The sequence below is a fragment of the Pan troglodytes genome, chromosome 19, assembly GCF_028858775.2.
Source record: "Pan troglodytes isolate AG18354 chromosome 19, NHGRI_mPanTro3-v2.0_pri, whole genome shotgun sequence".
In the NCBI taxonomy this organism is placed as follows: Eukaryota; Metazoa; Chordata; class Mammalia; order Primates; family Hominidae; genus Pan; species Pan troglodytes.
This window is the reverse complement of record NC_072417.2, coordinates 57096405-57116569: the sequence shown is the minus strand read 5'-3', so window position 1 is coordinate 57116569 and position 20165 is coordinate 57096405. Positions and strand designations below refer to the sequence as shown.

Below are 20165 nucleotides of genomic sequence, written 5' to 3'. Positions count from 1 at the left end.
TGATAGTGTACTTTTTTCTTAATAACAAGGTACTTTATATTTAGATAAGAATAAATAAACTCAGTTCCCAGGGGGTCGCCCTTTAACTACTGTCTGGGCATTTCTGTGCCAATAGAACGTAACACACAGACTCATACTTTTTTATTTCCTAAATGTCACCTGAGAACGGTGTGAAATTTTCTTCCTATTTTAAAATTACCTTGACTTAAGCAAACAGACACACAAAAAAAGACTTTCCTGGCAAACAGTTTGACCAATGAACAAATGAAAGGAAGTGTTTCTTCTCTTTTTTTTTTCTGATGGATGTTATAAAAGGGGAAACAACTCGTTTGGCAAAGTATAGTACATCATCACTCAAATCTGAGTTCAATAGTTCAAATTTTTAGCGGCCTTGGGGAGGAAGAAAAAGAACTTTCTGTTTTCAAGGAAAATGATTTTGCCTGAGCTTTTAAAACTGAGCTAGCATATTCTACGCAATTCTGATAATAGGCATACATAAAAGTCATATGCCCAAATCAATGTATAGAAGTTGCTTAAATATCCAGTTATTATTTGGTTTTTAAGAACTTCCTGTTTAAAAGGGCAATAATTTTGCCCGAACCTTTACAACTGTGCTAGTATACTATGATAACAGGAATACATAAGTCAGAAGTCCAAATCAATGTACTTATGTAGCTATTTAAATGAACTATGATTTATTTGCTTTTTTATAAATGAAGGAAAAACATGCTTGCATGAATAGAGCCAAAATATAATCTGTCCACTGATGTGGTTTGCTAAACGATCAAGGAGTTGCACGTGAAATGAAACATTTAATGCCCAGCGTATTTCTAAGATTTCAAAATAATCACCTTTTCATTTGCATAGTACTACTTTCTCATTCATTACATTACTTAATGATTTTCATGCTTTCTTTCCCTGAGAAATCAATCAGTCTATCAGAAATCATATTTAAAATACTATGGTGTCTTTCCGAGTGACTTATTTTTTAGATAATGCTGTAATACAGAGTAACCTCTGGCAGGCAAAGATTCACATTTGCTCTTTGATAATGTGTAAGTAGCCTGCACAGTTCCTGAGACTCAGTCATTTGTTAATTTTGTAGAGGCAGATCGTTTAAATTCCTGTGAAGATGTTACAGCCATTCACTCTCCAGATATGAGAGAAAAATGCAACTTTGTGAACAAAATTATAGTGGTAACTGAAAGGCAATAAATTGTGGGTATGAGGAAATTCACTGGAAATCCACGGCCATAGAAAGGCATGAGACGCGGGAGACGTAGAGAAGATACAAACATTTCGGCATCTGTGAATTTTAGGACTCACAGAAGTCTTCAGAGTTATTCCTTGAAAAAATCTGACTCGACCACTAAGAAAATTTGAAACTGCCTTTAAATCACATTCCCCTTCATGTTGGCCTCTTTGCCCTTTTATTGGTGGGCCTCTGAAGCATTTGATGAGGGCTACTTTCTCTTTTCTCTTCCCCTTTTGGTTTTCTATTTTCTCCTCTGCTGCAGTTGTGTGGAGTTTCTGGTCATGCAACGAAATATTCTAAATTTTGTTACATATATGCAGAGAGTCACAAGGAGTCTGGCTTTATTTTAATCAGGATATTAGAAAAGTGAAGATCTCAGGCACTTATTTGTTTAAACTTAAGCCACCAGCTTTTACATTCTCCTGTTTTCTGGGCTCCTCATACTCTCAATTTCTCTTCTCCCTCATCTCCTCCAGAAAAATGCCCCTTAACACGTCACCATGCTGCTAAAGGCCTACCCTTAGATTTTTTTATCAAACTGGAAAAGAAACTCATGGTGAAATACATTAATTACTTGCAATATCCCAATATTAAATCTAAAGAGATGACATGAACATAGTTGCTGAACTTTACATATAGTCACTCCACTTATTTTAAATAACATTCAGCTTGAAATTTTCTCTAATTCTTTTCTCTACGAACCTCTATGAGTTGGAGAGAAATATTCGCTGTGAACTAAATGAGAAATTGAACACTACAACGGCATTTGGCTTAGTTTGGTTTTGTTTTGCCATGAGCAGTACATTTGTGAGTCAGACTATAAAGCAATAATACATTGGTTTGGTTTTCTCACTCCTGAGGGTTTTTGCTTTGCTTCGTTTTTGAGGATTTCTCACCATTACCATGATTTCCAGAGAAGAAAAAGGAAAGTATTGAATGCAAAGCAAAGAGTACCTGGATTTTATGTGCTATCTGGTATTCATAGTGAACACATAAAAATATGTCACTGATGGAAGAATAGCCAATGGTTAAAACTTTTTAAAAGCCTTCAATGTTAATGAGGAAAAACCATAAGGTATTTAAATTTCTTCATTCTCTGATGAAATCTTCAAGCAAGTATTCAAAAAATGGAGATTCTTAAAGCAAGTTTGTCTTTATTTTCATACTTGCAATGGAGCTTAGAATAGACTGGTACAAGTGCTGCCTTGAAGAAGAACCGCTATGCTTTTACCAAAATGTTCACGAAAATTAAACAGGCATTTCAGATGCTACATGGCTACGTGTGTTTAATCATTAAGGATGGAAACCATAAGCATTCATCCAAAGAGCACAACCTGCAATTTTCAAAAAAAAAAAAGAAGAAAGAGAGAGAGAGGAAGGAAGGAAGGAAGGGAGAGAGGGAGGGAGGGAGGGAGGCAAAGAAGGAAGGAAGGAAAGAAGGAAGGAAGGAAAGAAGGAAGGAAGGAGGGAAGGAAGGAAGAAAGGAAGGATTGATTTGGCTAAAACTCTCTGATAAAAAAACAATTAATCATGCCACTATACATAAGCAAACACATAAACACAGAAACCAGGGCATCTAGGTGCAGTAACCAGGAAAAAATACAGTAAGCACATTCTAAACCCTCTTTTCATCTCAGGAAGTTTTATTCACGTGGATAACTAGTCATAATCATCACAAAGCAAGTATGAGGATCCCATTGGGTGACTCAAGTCCAGGAAAGATAGGGAAGGTGGCAAAGATTACACAGATACACTGGTGAAGTTCATTACATTCCTGTGTCTTCTGACACATTTCCATTTACTCATCACCCCATGCCATGTGGCTTCTGTCACACCGCAAAAGCCCACCTGGCTTCAAGGTCACCAATGACTTCTTAACTCACAAGGCAAATAATAAAACCTGTATTCATCCTTTCTGTAGTATTTGATACCACGGACCTTGAAACCATCCTCCCATCCTCATTACCAGCATTTATTGTGGAAATGTAAATTAGAGCAAAACTTTGAAAGAATCATACCATGAACAACCATTTAGCCACCAATTACAATCTAAATACTCATTTTTCTGTGTGTGTTTTTTTTTTTTTTTGAGACGGAGTCTTGCTCTGTCGCCCAGGCTGGAGTGCAGTGGTGCAATCTCAGCTCACTGCAGCCTCTGCCTCCCGGGTTCAAGCTATTCTCCTGCTTCAGCCTCCAGAGTAGCTGGGACTGCAGGCATGCACCACCACGCCCGGCTAATTTTTGTATTTTTAGTGGAGACGGGGTTTCACCATGTTGACCAGGCTGGTCTCAAACTCCTGACCTCAGGTGATCCACCCGCCTCAGCCTCCCAAAGTGCTGAGGTTACAGGCATGAGCCAGTGCACCTGGTCCTATTCTCCTTTTTTTTTTTTTTTTCCTTTTTAAAATGCATTTCAAAGTAAATTGTGGACAGCAGTTCACACTAAACATTTCTGCATGCATGGTATAGACTGCAGAAATTCTCCCTTTGGGTCTAGAATAGAAATAAGCACAAGTAGGACTCGGAAGACCTAGGTCTGCTCCTCTACATACGTTCACATCTTGGCTGTGCTGGCCACTGACACAACCGTAGTGATCATAGCTCCCAAATCTGACCCCTTACTCCTGGGCTCCAGCTTAACCCAGAGCGCTTTCCACTTTATGTGTATGAAACAAAATTGCTCGTTCCCCTTGAGACTTGTTATTCCGCCTTCTGCGTTCTTTTTTTTTTTTTTTTTTTTCTGACAGAGTCTCGCTCTGTCGCCCAGGCTGGAGCACAGTGGCGCAATCTCGGCTCACTGCAACCTCTGCCTCCCAGGTTCAAGCAATTCCCCTACTTCAGCCTCCAAGTAGCTGGGACTACAGGCGCGGACTACGACGCCCGGCTAATTTTTTGTATTTTAGTAGAGACGGGGTTTCACCATGTTGACCAGGATGGTCTTAATCTCCTGACCTCATGATCCGCCCGCCTCAGCCTCCCAAAGTGCTGGGATTACAGGCGTGAGCCACCGCAACCCGCCTCTGTGTTCCTTATCACAGTTACAGTTACTAATAACTGAACTACTCTCCCTTTCCTCCTCCTTTTCGCATGGCTAATATTCCACACAGTGTTATAAGTCCTGCTTCTGAAACACCTACCAAATCTTTCCCTCACTTCCCATGCATACCGCACTGCTCTAGTTCAAGCCTCTATCATCGGTCCTCTAGATTCCTCAACAGCCACCTATCCCAGTGTGCATCCGTATGCCACCGAGAACTAGATTTCCACAGCAGAACCAGAGGGGGTCTGTGAAATCAGTCCTCCACCACAAGCCTTCAATGCCCCCTCCTCTGACTCTGCCTCCAGTGCCTTGAGCAGCCAGTAGAATAGCCATTGGCTTCATGAGGCTACTGAGCTCTTGAACTGTAGTTAACACAAACTGAAATCTGCTGCAAGTGTAAAATGCATACTGGATTTTAGGCCGGGCGCGGTGGCTCACGCCTGTAATCCCAACACTTTGGGACGCCGAGGCGGGCGGATCACGAGGTCAGCAGATTGCAACCATCCTGGCTAACACGGTGAAACCCAGTCTCTACTAAAAAAATACAAAAAAGTAGCCAAGCGTGGTGGCGGGCGCCTGTAGTCCCAGCTACTCGGGAGGCTGAGGCAGGAGAATGGCGTGAACCCAGGAGGCGGAGCTTGCAGTGAGCAGAGATCAAGCCACTGCACTCCAGCCTGGGCGACAGAGCGAGACTCTGTCTCAAAAAAAAAAAAAAAGTATACTAGATTTTGAAGACTTAATATGAAAAACTACAAGATTTCTTACTAATAATGTTTTATTTTGATTTCATATTGAAAATATAATATTTTAGACATATTGGCTTAAGTTAAAATCTTATTAAAATTAATTTCACCTCTTTACTCTCACCTTTTTAAGGTAACTACTAGAAAGTTGAAATTACATATAAGGTTCTCATTACATTTCCATTGGACCGTGATGTCCTTTTGAATAAAGTCCTAACTCCTTAAACATGCCCCCTTAATAATCTTTGAGGCCAGGCATGGTGGCTCACGCCTGTAATCCCAGCACTTTGGGAGGCTGAGGTGGGCGGATCACGAGGTCAGGAGATCGAGATCATCCTGGCCAACATGGTGAAACCCCACTTCTACTAAAAATACAAAAATTAGCTGGGTGTGGTGGCGTGCGCCTGTAGTCCCAGCTGCTCGGGAGGCTGAGGCAGGAGAATCGCTGGAATCCAGGAGGCAGAGGTTGCAATGAGCTGATATCGTGCCACTGCACTCCAATCTGGTGACTGAGTGAGACTCCGTCTCAAAAATAAAAATAATAATAATCTTCAAAAATCTTTCCCAACCTTTGTTCCTAACTTGATGTCTCACTCCTCACCTGCACAGACAGATGAGTGAATAACACGCTGTTTCAGTGCAGAAGTCAGGTGACAATGAAAGTGACCTCACTGTACCCCTACTACTCCTAAATGATTCATATGGTACCCAGGCATCTAAAGGAAAAAGAGAGAGCAGGGGATGATTTATAAACTAAACACACTCAAGTACAAAGTCAAGGAAGCATCAAAACAGATGATTAAGCTTGAAAAAAAAGACCTACCACTACTTTGATTGGTGTTTATGTCTATTTCAAAACAGAATATTTGTAGTTGAGCATATAATCACATTCTAGAAAATGTCATCCTCCCAAACAACTTTGTGCCTTTCAAAAATACAGGTCACTGGCATGCAGTTCCAGAATGCATGACCTAATCCCATTCCCACACAGCCACAGGGAGCTCTGTTATTTCTAAATTGGATCTTGAATTGGAGTTTCATCACCTACATTCTGCCTCCCTAACATTGCCATGAATATTAGCTGCGGGTGCTCACCTGAGAATAACCCATAAATAAAGGAAGCACATATGAGATATTTGAAGCCTCTGGCTTAGCCCAGAAGTCTGCAAACAACAGCCAGTGGTTTTATAGTTTGGGTCAATAAAGTTTTATTGGAACACAGCCACACGTATTCATTTACATATCGTCTGTGGCTGCTTCCATGCTACACAAGCAGAATTGAGTGGTTGTGATAAACACTGTACCACCCACAAAACCTAAAGTATTTAGTATCTGGCCCTTTCCAGAAAAAAAAAAAATTGCTGACACCTGGCCTAAGGGGTCATTAAATTGTTGTTTTTTCATTAAACTCATAGTGATTCTATTCGTGGTACAGTTGCAAGCCATGGGCATATAGGGTTAAAAGAATTGAAGTTTAGAATCCATAGCATAGAATGTTCACACTTAGTTTCTCAAGGGGCCCTGAAGCACATTCATTTTAGTCTTTTCAAACATGACTTCCATGTACACTAGTCAATGTTTTTCAAACTGTTTTTTTCTATTGGGATCCACTATAACAAATATATTTTACACCCAACCCTTTCAGCACACACACATCTATATAAGTAAATATAACAAACAGAACCAAGTTTGTCAAGACAATACTTGTCTTTCTTACTACATGGGATTCACTCTCTTAGTATAGTCCATTTTATATGTAGTTCCATTTTTTTTTTTTTTTTTTAAGATTGAGTCTCGCTCTGTTGCCCAGGCTGGAGTGCTGTGGCACAATCTCAGCTCACTACAAGCTCTGCCTCCTGGGTTCATGCCATTCTCCTGCCTCAGCCTCCCGAGTAGCTGGGACTATAGGCGCCTACCACCACGCCCATCTAATTTTTTTGTATTTTTAGTAGAGACGGGTTTTCACTGTGTTAGCCAGGATGGTCTTGACCGTCTCGGCCTCCCAAAGTGCTGGGATTACAGGCGTGATATATAATTCCATTTTTAAAGAATGATTGATTTTATCAGACATTCATGTCTTGTGATTCACAGTTTGAAAAACTCGCTGGTCCACTCCAGCTGTGGATTGTCTAACTCTGACCTTCACCACAAGTCACAGGCTGTAAACTTGCAGCCATTCACTTCAGTTGAGATTGATTCGCTTCATCCACACAGACGTTTGTTTGGTTTTCATGTGGGTTTTGGTTTTTAATATGTAAATTCTTTTCCAATCTGTTTTTAAAAAGTCGATATTCCAAGTTTCTTTAAAAAGTCAGAGGACAGGCCGGGCGCGGTGGCTCACGCCTGTAATCCCAGCACTTTGGGAGGCCGAGGCGGGCGGATCACGAGGTCAGGAGATCGAGACCATCCTGGCTAACACGGTGAAACCCCGTCTCTACTAAAAATACAAAAAATTAGCCGGGCGTGGTAGCGGGCGCCTGTAGTCCCAGCTACTCGGGAGGCTGAGGCAGCAGAATGGCGTGAACCCGGGAGGCGGAGCTTGCAGTGAGCCGAGATCGCGCCACTGCACTCCAGCCTGGGCGACAGAGCGAGACTCCGTCTCAAAAAAAAAAAAAAAAAAAAAAGTCAGAGGACAAGGCACTAGGAGCCCTCCTTCCTACTTGGTAACAATCCGTGGGAGCTGAGCAGTTTCTCCAAGGCCTGCTCTCCAATTTGCCACCCTTCGCCAACAGGGCAAATGCACCTGAAAATCCCCAGAATTGTCATCACAAGCTTTAGCTCCCTGTGACCTCTCCCCACATAAATATAAAACAGATCCAATCTGTTTTCTTTCCATCATTAAACCCTAGCAGGGCATTCTAGTAGACCCTCTGGCTTTGGGGAAAGCCCTTTTGAACAAATAATGTTGTAATCCAAAAGCCTCCTACACCAAGGAGTAAGAGTAAGGCCTCATTAGAAAGAAAAAAGTGGCATTTCTTTCTTAAAACAAGAAAAAACAAAAAAGCAAACACACAACATTTGACAAAGGAAACTACAAGAATAATTAGAGTTCACCAGAAAATTAAACACACACACACACACACACACACGCACACACACAGGTGCAAGTTTCTGTTTACTTTGTGAAAAGCTTTGTCTGTGAAATGAAATCACTGCATCATTGCAGCGTTTTTTCAAAACATGGAGTTAGGGCAAACATGGCTTCCGTTTAGAAAGGTGACAAGGGGAGCAGTTAGCTCTGGGAATGTAACTTTAGTTGCAGCTTAATCCAGTTCCCTTTTGTTAAATACCTGAACTTAATGAGAATCCGCAGAGATTTATGACCATAACAAACACATCATTTTTGACTTTGTCATTCAAACCAGCCTGGCAACTTTGATATTTCCTAGTGAAAGGAGAGATCTAATCCAAGTAAGAACTCTGAAAAAAGGGAAAGAAATTTTATTCCCATAATTTGATTGATTACTTCTTACTCTGAACACTCGAGAGAGAAAAAAGCAAACTTTTTCCTGTCCATACTCAGATTTCTCCTGCTAATCTTTAACAAGCAGGCAACGGCCATAAAACACAAATTATTTCCAAGGACCCAAAGACCAATCACACTCGATGGGTTCCCATACCTCTAAGTATCAAAATATTGTGGAAGACATCTGAGATGAAAACCAGAAATTTAAAGATGAATTGACCATTGATTCAATTCAATTCAATGCTTTAATTTAATAGCTCTGTGAGGTTAAAAAAAAAAGAAAAACAAAAACAAAAAACAATGGTACGACTGGTTCCATTCAAAAAAATATTTTTATCATTGTTTCAAATCTGCCAAAACTAAACTTACATTTGTGGAGATGGGCAATTATTTCCCAATTGCATTTAAGAATTATACCATTGGAATTAGAAGCCCTGAGTTCTTGTCTTTCAGCTTAACCTGGGCAAAGCACTTCTGTTTCTTCCTATTCGGAAGACTATCTTTATCTTTCGGATACCTTCTACCTCCAACATCCTATCTGTTTATGATTCTATCTTATTGGAACTAAAGGAAGTTCAGATCAACAGTCATGTCTTATGTGACTAATGGTCTGACCACTCCAGTAAATGCTTGGTGCTAATAATGACCAGATGACAGGAAATCAATTAGACAAACATTATTAATAACAATAATAATGAAGATAGAATAGTACTTGGGATAACAACCAGGCTGTGCTCTCATTGGGGGTATTAACATATCTGAAGAATTTTTAAAAAGCATCAATCCAAAGGTGAAAATATGGAACAGTGAAAAAGACAGACTGGCAGAGTGGCTCAGCAAGGTTCCAGGAGAGCACTGGATTGGGAGATCCCTACAGTGCAAAAGGGACCTCAGGGTAGCTCGGTGACACTAGCCACGGCACACGGGCCTCAGCTCTCCTTGCTCCAATTCCAGGAGCAGCAAGCGTCCTTCTGATTACATTTATTTTCTTTTTCTTTGTTTTTTTTTTTTTTTTTTTTTTTTTTTGAGACAGAGTCTCACTCTGTCAGCCAGACTGGAGTGCAGTGGTGAGATCTTGGCTCACTGCTACCTCTGCCTCCCGGGCTCTGGCCATCCTCTTACCTCAGCATCCGGAGTACCTGGGATTACAGGCATGGCCACCACACCCGGCTAATCTTTTGTATTTTGGGTAGAGACAGGGTTTTACCATGTTGCCCAGGCTGGTCTCGAATTCCTGACTTCAAGTGATCTGCCCGCCTCAGCCTCCCAAAGTGCTGGGATTACAGGCATGAGCCACCGCACCCAGCTCTGATTACATTTCTGACAACATATTGGCTTTCTCACATAGCAGTTTAGAGAGTGTTTTTAGTGGTTATTGTTATTTTGTAATAAATGGGGGAAAAATCAATTGAATGACACAAGATTTCTAATATGTTCAACAAGATAAGTTCTGTGATCAGACAACTTCTTTAGAGAAAAAGGGAGAAAAGTTGACAAAAATGAAGGCGGTTTTAGTTATTCCATAATAGGCCAATTGACTAACAGAGGTATTTAAATACTTTTAAAAATTCACTTTTACAACCATATTTTAATGTATTGCCCAAATTTCCTTTTTTCTTTTTCTTTCTTTTTTTTTTTTTTTGAGACAGAGTCTCACTCTGTTGCCCAGGCTGGAGTGCAGTGGCGCAATCTCAGCTCAATGCAGCCTCTGCCTCCTGGGCTTAAGCGATTCCTGTACCTCAGCTTCCCGAGTAGCTGGGATTACAGGGCGTCCACGACCACATCCGGCTAATTTTTGTATTTTTAGTAGAGATGCGATTTCACCATGTTGGCCAGGCTGGTCTTGAACTCCTGCCCTCAAGTGATCTGCCTGCCTCTGTCTCCCAAAGTGCCGGGATTCCAGGCATGAGCCACCACACCTGGCCCTAACGTGCTGCCCAATTTTCTAACTAAAGGTCCAAGATCAGAATGTCCAAGTCATCTACCACATGGGGCAGCCTTTCAATCCCCTGCACCTTTGAGACACTGATGGCTTGCTATGTAGGCAGGTAGCAAGAACTACCTCTGGGCAGTTCTGCCAGAGACCATCACAGAGACCATTCACCCCAGTGGTGAGGCTCTGGCATGCTGGAGGTGGGTGAATCTGGGTTTGGCAGTAGTTCTATAACGTACATAGTTCTATGACCTTGGACAAGTTATTTCGTCTTTCTGAACCTCTTTTCTGATCTATAAAATGTAGAAAACGATAGGACCTGCATAAAAATATAAATCCTATTAATAACATCAGACTACAAGCAACAGATCATTCCGCATCATCCAGCACATAGTGTGGCCTCAACAAATACAGTTAATATCACCTCACCTCTAAAATGATAGATTTCATCAAAGATACACCGCAGGGTCCAGTTATTTTGCTATTTTAAAAAAGGCTAAAACGCATGAAGAAAAGTGTATAGCCACTAAAATGGAAAAATGCCAAACAAGTAGAGAATGGTATTAAATCACAGAAATTATTTTTAACTACATAAGCATTTGCAGTCTATCCCTTGCACGAAAGCAGTTGATAAAACGGATCCAATAAAGATAAGTGAATGAACGATTCAAAGAAAATACTGTTAGTTTCTCGGAGTCTCTTGATGGCGTGGGTGTTGTTTTGTTTTGCTTAAGTAAAAATGTAATGTGGATAAAACTATTTTTACAGTTGTTAAAAATATCAGAGGAAATGTTTTGAGGGAGATTTTCATTACTCTAGTCAACCAGAAGCCCAGATAAACATAACTGTGTATTTAAAAACAGAAGCAGAAAACGACAGCACACCACCTAGACAGGAACTTTGAGTCTGATAAAGCTGGGAGTCTGGCTGAGCAGTTCCAGTGGAATAAACCCGCATAGTTAGAAGGTGCAAAGAAACTGGTCCTCCAGAGCTCTGAAGGTTGCACTTTCTCTCTTCTTGCCTCTTCCTTGAATGCGTTCATTGTTCCAGGTCTGTTTTGCTCCTATGGAAAGTTTCATAACCCAAAGTGTCTACAACAAAGGTTAAAACAAGCGAAGTAAGCAGATAAAATTACTAAGCTGGCCTGGAAAATCGGGACCGTGTTGTCATCTTTGCCATAAGGTGCATCCACAGCTCTGGCCCTATCTATTTTCCCTATAACCAGCTTTCAACCACTGACACCTGTTCCTTCTATGTTTGTAGCCAAAAAAAAAAAAAAAAAGTCATACGCCCAAGTCTGATTTTCCTCTGACCCTTATTTTAGTTTTTAGCTCTTTGTGCCCTCAGAGACCTGTCATTTACATCAACGTTTTTGTTCTCTATGACAAGAAGCTTTGGGGAACCTTTCACACCTTCTTCACTTTACATTTGCCTGCCATAGAAGACAGAAAGAAAGGAATACAAAACTGTCTCTGTGCTTGGTTCGGGAACAAGAGAGTAGGAGGGAGCCGTGAGCCAATATGATTATGAAATCAGCTGAGGGAAAGATCAGCATGTCTGGAAGCAACAGGTGCGGGGCAGGGGAGGGGAAGCTGGCGGGCCCATCCTGGGGGCCCTTCCGAAGGAAACGAAAGAAGAAACACGGAATAAAAGAGAATCGGCACAGACAGGATTTCAGTATGAGCCCTCATCCTTCAACGCCTGTTAGGCTTCTCCTGCCTTCTTTGCTGTTTTCACCTTTGATTTTAGAATCATTTTAGATATTACAATTGTGAAAAATAGTACAGAGAATTCGCATACTCCTTTCACCCAAATGATCATCTTAGGGGATATCATAACCCTAGAACAGTACAACGATCAAAACCAAGAAACTGACGTTGGTATAATGTTACTAACTAAACTGTATACATTATCCACATTTCCCCAGTTTTCCCATAAATGCCTTAGTTCAGACCCAGGATCCGACCAAAGGCACCCTCGTGTTTACTTGTTAGTAATGACTCACTTTTGTCTCCCCGCATCTGGGATAGCTTAGCGGTCTTGGCATTGTTTTGTATGATCCTGACACTTTTGAAGAGTACTGGTCAAGTATTTTGTAAAATGTCCCTCAATCAGTGTTCGTCTAATGTTTTCTCAGGGCTCTACTGGGGTTACGGATTTGGGGGAAGATTACCGCACAGGTGAAGTGCCATCCTATTGTATTACATCGGGGATCATGATCTCAACACAACAGGGAATGCTAACCTTGGTCACTTGGTTAAGGTGGTGTCTGTCAGTTTCTCCACTCAATCTGTCCTATTTGTCCCTTTCATCCTGCCTTCCTTTAACCTGACCACCACCCTGCATCCCAGCCTGCCCTCCCAGGCCCTGGACTGCAGGCGTAGAAATGCCTGTCCTATCGGAACTCTCAAAGCGCTTTCCTGTGAAGCTGTCCCGTGTGTGGTGGACAGGATTCTCAACAGGGCATCTCAGGCACCTTAAGGGTTAAACAGGCTTCTGTTTAGAATCACAGGACCCTCCTCCAGAGCCTGTACCACACAGGGGAAGGAACAGGCCTGCATTACTGATGTTGAAATAAAATCATCTGGAAGTATTTTCATTTGAAGCTGGCTTTCAGACACAGAGGCAAAACACACTAACAAAAGTAATCTGGGGCATATGGTATTCCTTTCAGTCATAGGCATTTTTAATATAAATCCCCTAATCATTTATATCTTGGTTTTCAGTTTATTGTGAAGCCAAATCTCTTCTTTCTCTCCAAAGAATAAACTCCCTGCCTAAAAGAAGTGAATTATCCTTGCTTGAAAAAAAGGCAAAGTGCAGCTCATCCGTACTAGACAGATCATCTTGCTATAAGTGCTACCTAAACACAAGCTTTTGTTGTTGCTGTAGTTTCTTTTTTAAATTGAGACTGCAAATATGCTCTATCATGATGAGGTTTTTCAAAGTTCTCCCTTTAGGGGTTCCTTCCTGACTCCTCCTCCCACTAGGTGGCGCTACACATCACATTCAAAGCGGGCTGTTCCAGTCGGTGAATAGTTTGTGTTGAAACCTTTGCAAGAATGTCTCTCGAACTCCAGATGGCAAGTACTAAACTCCATTGTTAATTAAACACTTCCCCTGTCTCTTTTCACATTTATTGTCATCAGACAACTGAAACAGGCCAGTTCTGAATTTCTGTAATACAGTCGGGCAATCTTAGGATAAATGTAAGTTTTTAGGGGCCTGAAGAATCATGACCACATAGTAAGGCAAAAATTCAAGAGTTACATCACGAAGGCAAGAAACTGGGGAAAGGCTTCCATTCACTAACTCAGCATTGCCTGGAATATGATCTCAACAGTGCCCCCCAATTCTTCCCTACTCAGGATGTCCAATACTGCTCAGAAGTTCCCCAACTACTTAATAACATTCCTCTCATAAATTCAATTTCTAAATTTTGGCTTCACAACAGTTTATTTATTCACTATATAAATATCCCCCAGAGAGATTTTAAAACTGTATCAAATTAGCAAAGGTTTTAAAGTGCTGACAAGCATTTTTAAGACATCCTTATAAAATGCAAAGAGGAGGGAGTACAAATTCCTCTGATTACATATTAGAGGCACATATTTAATAAGAAACCTTATGTTCACAATTGCAACTCATCGCTTAAGCAGAACAAATTTTCTAAAAGCTTGGAGTTTAATATCATTAGGAAACCCATACCAAGAAACGATGCTCTTTTTCAGCCAAGTTACTATCACTTGGTGGAGGAAGATTTCCCCCTAAGGAAACGAGCTAAGAATATCAAGTTCCCGACTGGGCCCAGCAATTTGACTGATGGTAATTGCAATTTGCAATTGTTCAACGGTGTCCCGGAGAGATACGAGGCCTTTGTTGTTGTTGTTGTTGTTGTTGTTGTTGTTGATATCAGAGAGTTTTGTTTGCTCTGCAACACTCTTCTCATGAAGTAAGCATCTGGTCTATGTGAGGTCAGCCCCTATTGTCATTAATTACACAGGCTTATTTCATTCCCATGACCCTGCCAAAATACAGATTTGGCACTTATTCTTTCCTGGCCAATCAACAGACTTATTTAAAGGAGACAAATATTTTGGCCAGGGTATTTTCTTTTTAAAGAGCAGGCAGGAGATTATAACGTAGTGGTGGATTTTCATGGAAGTCTGTGAATTTCACATAAAGTATAAGAGCGTATTATAAATCTCATCCCTGTAAAGGAATATCCATTCACACAAGGCATTCCAGTCCAAGCTCTACCAAGTGTTTTTGGTGTTGTTTAATGCCCGGACTATGATCTCAATAGTGTCCCCAAACTGTTCCCTACTCAGGATGTCCAATATTGCTCAGAAATTCCCCAACTACTTAGTAACTTTCCTCTCATAAATTCCATCATTGTCCCTGCCTTCTCGGTGTCTGCTCCTGCATGTGTGAGGGTGTGCGCGCGCACGCGCGCACACACACACACACATACACACACAGAGGAACTAGGCTGATCAACTTGCACTTCTGGTTGTCTATTGGGGATGAGCCCAGAGTTCAGACATTTAGCAAACTAGATGACAGTATTTTGGGTCCCCAACCTGTGACCAGGTGGGGAATGTCTAGGTACTGAGAACTTCTATAGACAAGTACGCTAGACTCAGAGTCCGAAGTAACATCTCACTCTCTTCCTAGCCCTCATCTATTCCCAATGTTCTTTCCTCTGCCCTAAGGACAGAGCGCCCTTGGCCATCAGTCCACATGACCTTGCATGGGCGGCCAGACTGCAGCTTCGTGGCTCGGATTTCATTTCAAACTCTTCACACAGAAGGGGCTTGCACAGTACAGGAGGGTGGGAAACTGCACATGGAGGGACTTTGCAGCTGCTCCCAGCTGCTACGAAATGCCAATTTCTCCTCCTAGGACTCGAAAGGGCCTCTGCTCAGTATGCCTCTCTAATGGACTTGAAAAACGGGGCCATGATCATTCGAGGCCAGAAAATTTCAAATTTTGATGAAGTCAGGGGAGCACTAGTTCCTAAACTGTGAGCTGGACAATCTTTGATCTTCCTGTATGCTCTAGAATAAAATGATTCTAGTGATATCCTTCTCTGCTGAAATTGTCCAGACTTGCTAAAGAAAAGAAACTGAAATATAAGAAATAGACATGCTAGTGTAAGAGACTGGATAATAAATATTTCCTATCTTGTACCAAAATAATAGACTGAAATATTATTGAATCTAAACATTTATATACATACATATGTATGTGTATGTGTACACACATATTTAACTACTTTATTAATAAGTATCTTTTAGCTTACAAGAAAAAGGAGACATACCTTTTAGTTGGTACAGACAGAAACAAGCAGAAGAGAGCCTCCTTATTAAATTCTAAGCTCGCCTGCTCTTGAACTACAGTAGAGGTATTCGGTCCTGACTTCCAGCAAAGATCTCAATGTTTTGAAGCTAAGGAAACTTTTTCCTTTCCTTTATGAAGCCACCATACATACAAGAGAAATGGACACTATTCATTGCAAGGGACTGCTTTACCGTGACATGCGAGCCACAGACATTTGTTTTAGTGATATCATGTCTGCTAAATTAAGTAATGAGGAGTGTTTTTTTTTTAAACTCCACCAGGGTCGAGTTTCTCAGCATATAAAAATTTGCCTTTGTTTTATTTATTTTAGAGAAAGTCTATTAGGACATTTAAATTAGTGAGAATAATTTTCTTTCTAGAGACTTTGAATAATAAATATTTTCTTTATCTTTACTACAAATGTGTTCAAATGAAGGAAGTGTTTATTACTTCACTCTTGGAAAAAACTTCATAAAGTATTTTATTTTCTTCCCAGTGAGAGTAATTGACTGAAAAAGTTCAGCAACAGGCATTTCTAACTCACAAACTCATTCTCCAAGACACTTTCTTCAAACTTGCTAATTGCAGCAGATTTGTCCCTTTGTGAGGACAGTAGGTGGCACTGCCACCACAAACTATCATGGCTAACTGAGTGATTTCACTGGGCAAAAAAAGGCTAGACCTTTTAGGATTCTCCCGTGTCAATGTACACCTAAAAATAATTATATGGGTTTTTCTCTTCCATAATTCACTGCTGGGTGCAAAATCTGGAATTTATTTCTGTTTGTGTGTGTGTCTGTGATAGTGTGGTCATAAGTGTGTGGTACAACTCCTGTATTGCAAAGTTTGGGCTGACTCATGCAGGTCTAACTGAATCCCCTGTTCTAAACTATTAGCTAAATATAAGTAGCTAAAATGCACTTAATATTTAAGTGGCATTCTGGGTGGGAGATTTTTTTTTCATAGACGAGCCTTCAGTCTTGCTCACAAACATCAAACTCCAAGTTCAGAGCCAAGATGAAAGAGAACTGTGGGGAAATTTCATTAAATAATCACATAATCCAGGCTCCACAGGTTGGATTTTTTTTAAATAAGTTTCCTATGTAATTGAGTTAAACGTAAATTTATGCATCCAATAAAAAACCACTGCAAATGGAAAAACAAAGACATTGCTCCAACACTTAGAAAATTAAATTCACCAAACCGTGAAGTCTACTGTGCAGTTATTTTTGTAACCACCATAAATTGCTTTACAAAACTCTTCTGCTGCAGTAAACAATCCAAGAAGAGATTTACTTTATAGCATGCATTCAGTTTCCAAAGGAAAGAGTGGCCTACAAGTTTATGACTCTTTTTTTTCTTTCTTTCTTTCTTTTTAAAAAAAATACTTGTGTTTCTAGTTACCTTGAAACCTTCCTCCCCTTACAGGAGCTCAGAAAGGTCCACGGAAAATAAGATCCAGGTCTGCAGATACACTGTGCCCTCAAATACTCATTTCTGGAATAAGAAGAAACAATCCTACTTTGTGGAAATAAAGTTTATATGGCAAAAGGAAAATAAAGGGTTTTAGTACTAAATATTTCACCATATTTAATAGCACCTCAGAGCCCAACGTAGTGTTAGATGTTTCAGACAGTCAGCTTGAAATGTGTTCGCTTACAGCACGGTACGAGGCTGAATTCAATGCAAACTGCTATAGATAAGAGTTTTAGGGGTCTTTAATCACTTCTTTCTCGTGTCCTTGATGGAAAAAACAGAGCTGCCTTTGTGCTAAAAAGAAGGACCTGTTGTTTCCAGATTGGACAGGTCATTTTTATAAGAACTTCCCAGAGGATACAACATAAATGACAGAAACACAAGGGGATATTTTAAGTGGCTGATGATTTTAAATGATATATCATCTATATTAAGGGAAGGTTGTTTGTTTTTTCTTTCCAACAAATGGAAAGTTACTGTTTTAAAAGTGTTTAATGTTCAAATTCTATTTTTAGGGCCAAATCTTTTCTCTCTGAGTGGATTTACTGTAAATTCGGCTCCTGAAATCAATCTGAGACTGCAATTAGCCCCTCAAGTAAATAAACTTGTCAAATCATATCCATTTCTGTGTTGGGGATGAATGATTAATTTAATGGGCTTTTTGAAAATACCTAAATTGTGTTGTAATTTTTGTAACATTGTTTCAGTTAAAATAACAAAGAGAATGCATCTTTTATGAACAAGATAAACTTTATAAAATGGAAAATTCTAGCAACATAATTTTTACTGGTACTTTGAAGAAAGAAAAAAAAAAGCCAATATATTATGGCAAACAAAATCCAGGCAACACTAGCTTTATTAGAATCTGGCTGATTTTATTATTAAAGGTGGTCTGAATTTGAAGAGACTGGCAAATTTAAGATTAAGATCTAAGCCAGACTTATTTCCTAAACTGTATTGGCAAAGTTGTGCCAATGTATTTTTCTCTCTTTTGTCTTCTTCTTTTAATTGGCTACCTTATTTGTAAAGAGGATTGAAGATCTTTAGAAAAGTTTCTGTCAGTCAAAAGACAAAAGTTACTTTTCCCTGCAAATATCAAAAGCACTTTACAAAACTCATTCCTTGCCCTCAAACAAAAGTTATTGCCAAGCGTCCTTTAAAATACAGAGCCTGGTTGCTTTCCCTTGCTCAGACAGACATATATTTTCCAAACTACCCAGATTCTCTGGTTCTTGACACTTTTACTAAGTCTCTATATTACTTCCCACCTAGGACAACTATCTGGCAAAAGGTCAAGGTAAATAAACACCTGATGGTAAAGACTGTGTTAACCACAAAGAACTTTCCAAAAGATAAAGAATGAAAACGGGCTTCCTTGGGAAGGAGAAGGCAATCTATTAATTGTTGAACAGGTTTCTAATTTAGAAGAGACTTTTTTTTTCCTTTAGTTAAATACATGAATACTTTCGCAGAGCAGGAGAAAGAGACCATACTGGCTATTTACTGGCAAGGGATTCCCAAGGATGAAAATTATGAAGGCCAGAATTTCCCTCCCACTCTCTCCTTCAACATCCACTTCCCAGGAAGGAGAAGGCGGAGAGGGAAGAAAGACCCTTGACGACCCTTCGCCTTCTGCATGAAGTGGGGAGGAGGGCGAACTGGGGGTCACCGAGGGCTCCTCCACGTCTTTCCCAGCCCAGGACCCCCGGATCCTTCAGCCCCAGCCCTGGCCCGCCCCGCTCACCGGTACCAGGCGAGGCCCTTGTCGTAGCTGCGGTCGAAGAAGTGGGGCTCGGCGCCCACGGCGCGCACGTCGGGGTGCACGCGCAGGAACTCCAGCAGCGCCCGCGTGCCGCCCTTCTTCACTCCGATGATGATGGCCTGCGGCAGCTGCTTGCTGCCTTCGTCCAGGAGCAGCGCCAGGGTCCCCGGCGGGGCCTCGGCCACGGTGCTTCCGGCCCCGGAGCCGCCCGGACCCCCTGACAGGCCAGGGGACTCTTCTTCCCAGGCCGCCTCCTCGCCGTCGTCGCGGGGCGCGGGCGGCCGGCGCCTCCGCCACTGCGGCAGTTGCAGGAGGCGCTTTCTCTGTGCCGCCGCCGGCCACACCGCCAGCTCCCTCGGGCCTCCGGCCAGGACGCCGCCACCAGGGGCCCCCGCCTCCTCGCCGCCGCCGGACAGCCCCACGACGGGGCCGGACAGGGTCTGGCAGCGCTCGGCCAGGCAGTAGAAGACGTAAAGGGACGTGAGCAGGGAGCAGAGCATCAGCAAGAACTTCCGGAAGATGCTGCGGGACAGCGGCTCGGACGAGGTGGAGAGGGCACTGGCCGGGCCCGGAGGGGCCATCCTAGCCGGAGGCGACGTCGGGCAACGCGCCGGCCATGCTAGGCCTGGACCCCGACTGGTGCCAGAGCATCCCCCCGGCGGGCCAGCGCGCTGGACGGAGGCCACATCGCCGTGCGCCCCTGTGGCCGTGCGAACTGTCCCGGGAGGCAGCGGCCGGGGCTCCGCGGGGAAACGGAATCCCGGGGGCCCCGCGCAGGATCCCTGCCTCCAGTCGAGGGGGCGGGAAGGGGAACGCGGGTCCGTGCTTAAGAAACCATCGTCTTAGACTCGCCCAAGTCCTGAGCTTGGGGCAGCCTTGGCCCCTCGGTTCCCCGCAAGAGTAGCCGGAATCGGGGTCTTGGCAGCGGTGTCGAAGGCGTGCGTCTCAGCCCCGGCCCCGAGAGACTTCTCGGCGCGGATCTCCGCTCAGCGATCCTGCATCACTGGCTCGGTCCCCGTGAGGGCACGCGCGGCTGCCGGGCCTCTGCGCTCCGTGCGCTCCAGACAGTGGCGAGCGACAGTGACTTCCAGCCCCGGCTTTCTCTGGTCCCCTTGCCCGCCTGGGCGCGTTCTCTCCGCCCGAGTTC

General features: G+C 42.3%; 1 protein-coding gene across 1 annotated transcript in view; it reads right to left on the bottom strand.

Annotated features, from left to right (window-relative positions):
• Positions 1 to 19599, bottom strand: part of HS3ST3A1 (heparan sulfate-glucosamine 3-sulfotransferase 3A1) — a 106280-nt gene extending 86681 nt beyond the window's left edge. Inside the window, exon 1 of the mRNA XM_511827.8 lies at positions 19001 to 19599. Coding sequence (XP_511827.4) covers positions 19001 to 19599 — 599 coding nt within the window. The remainder of the gene's footprint in view (positions 1 to 19000) is intronic.
• Positions 19600 to 20165: the final 566 nt, after the last annotated feature.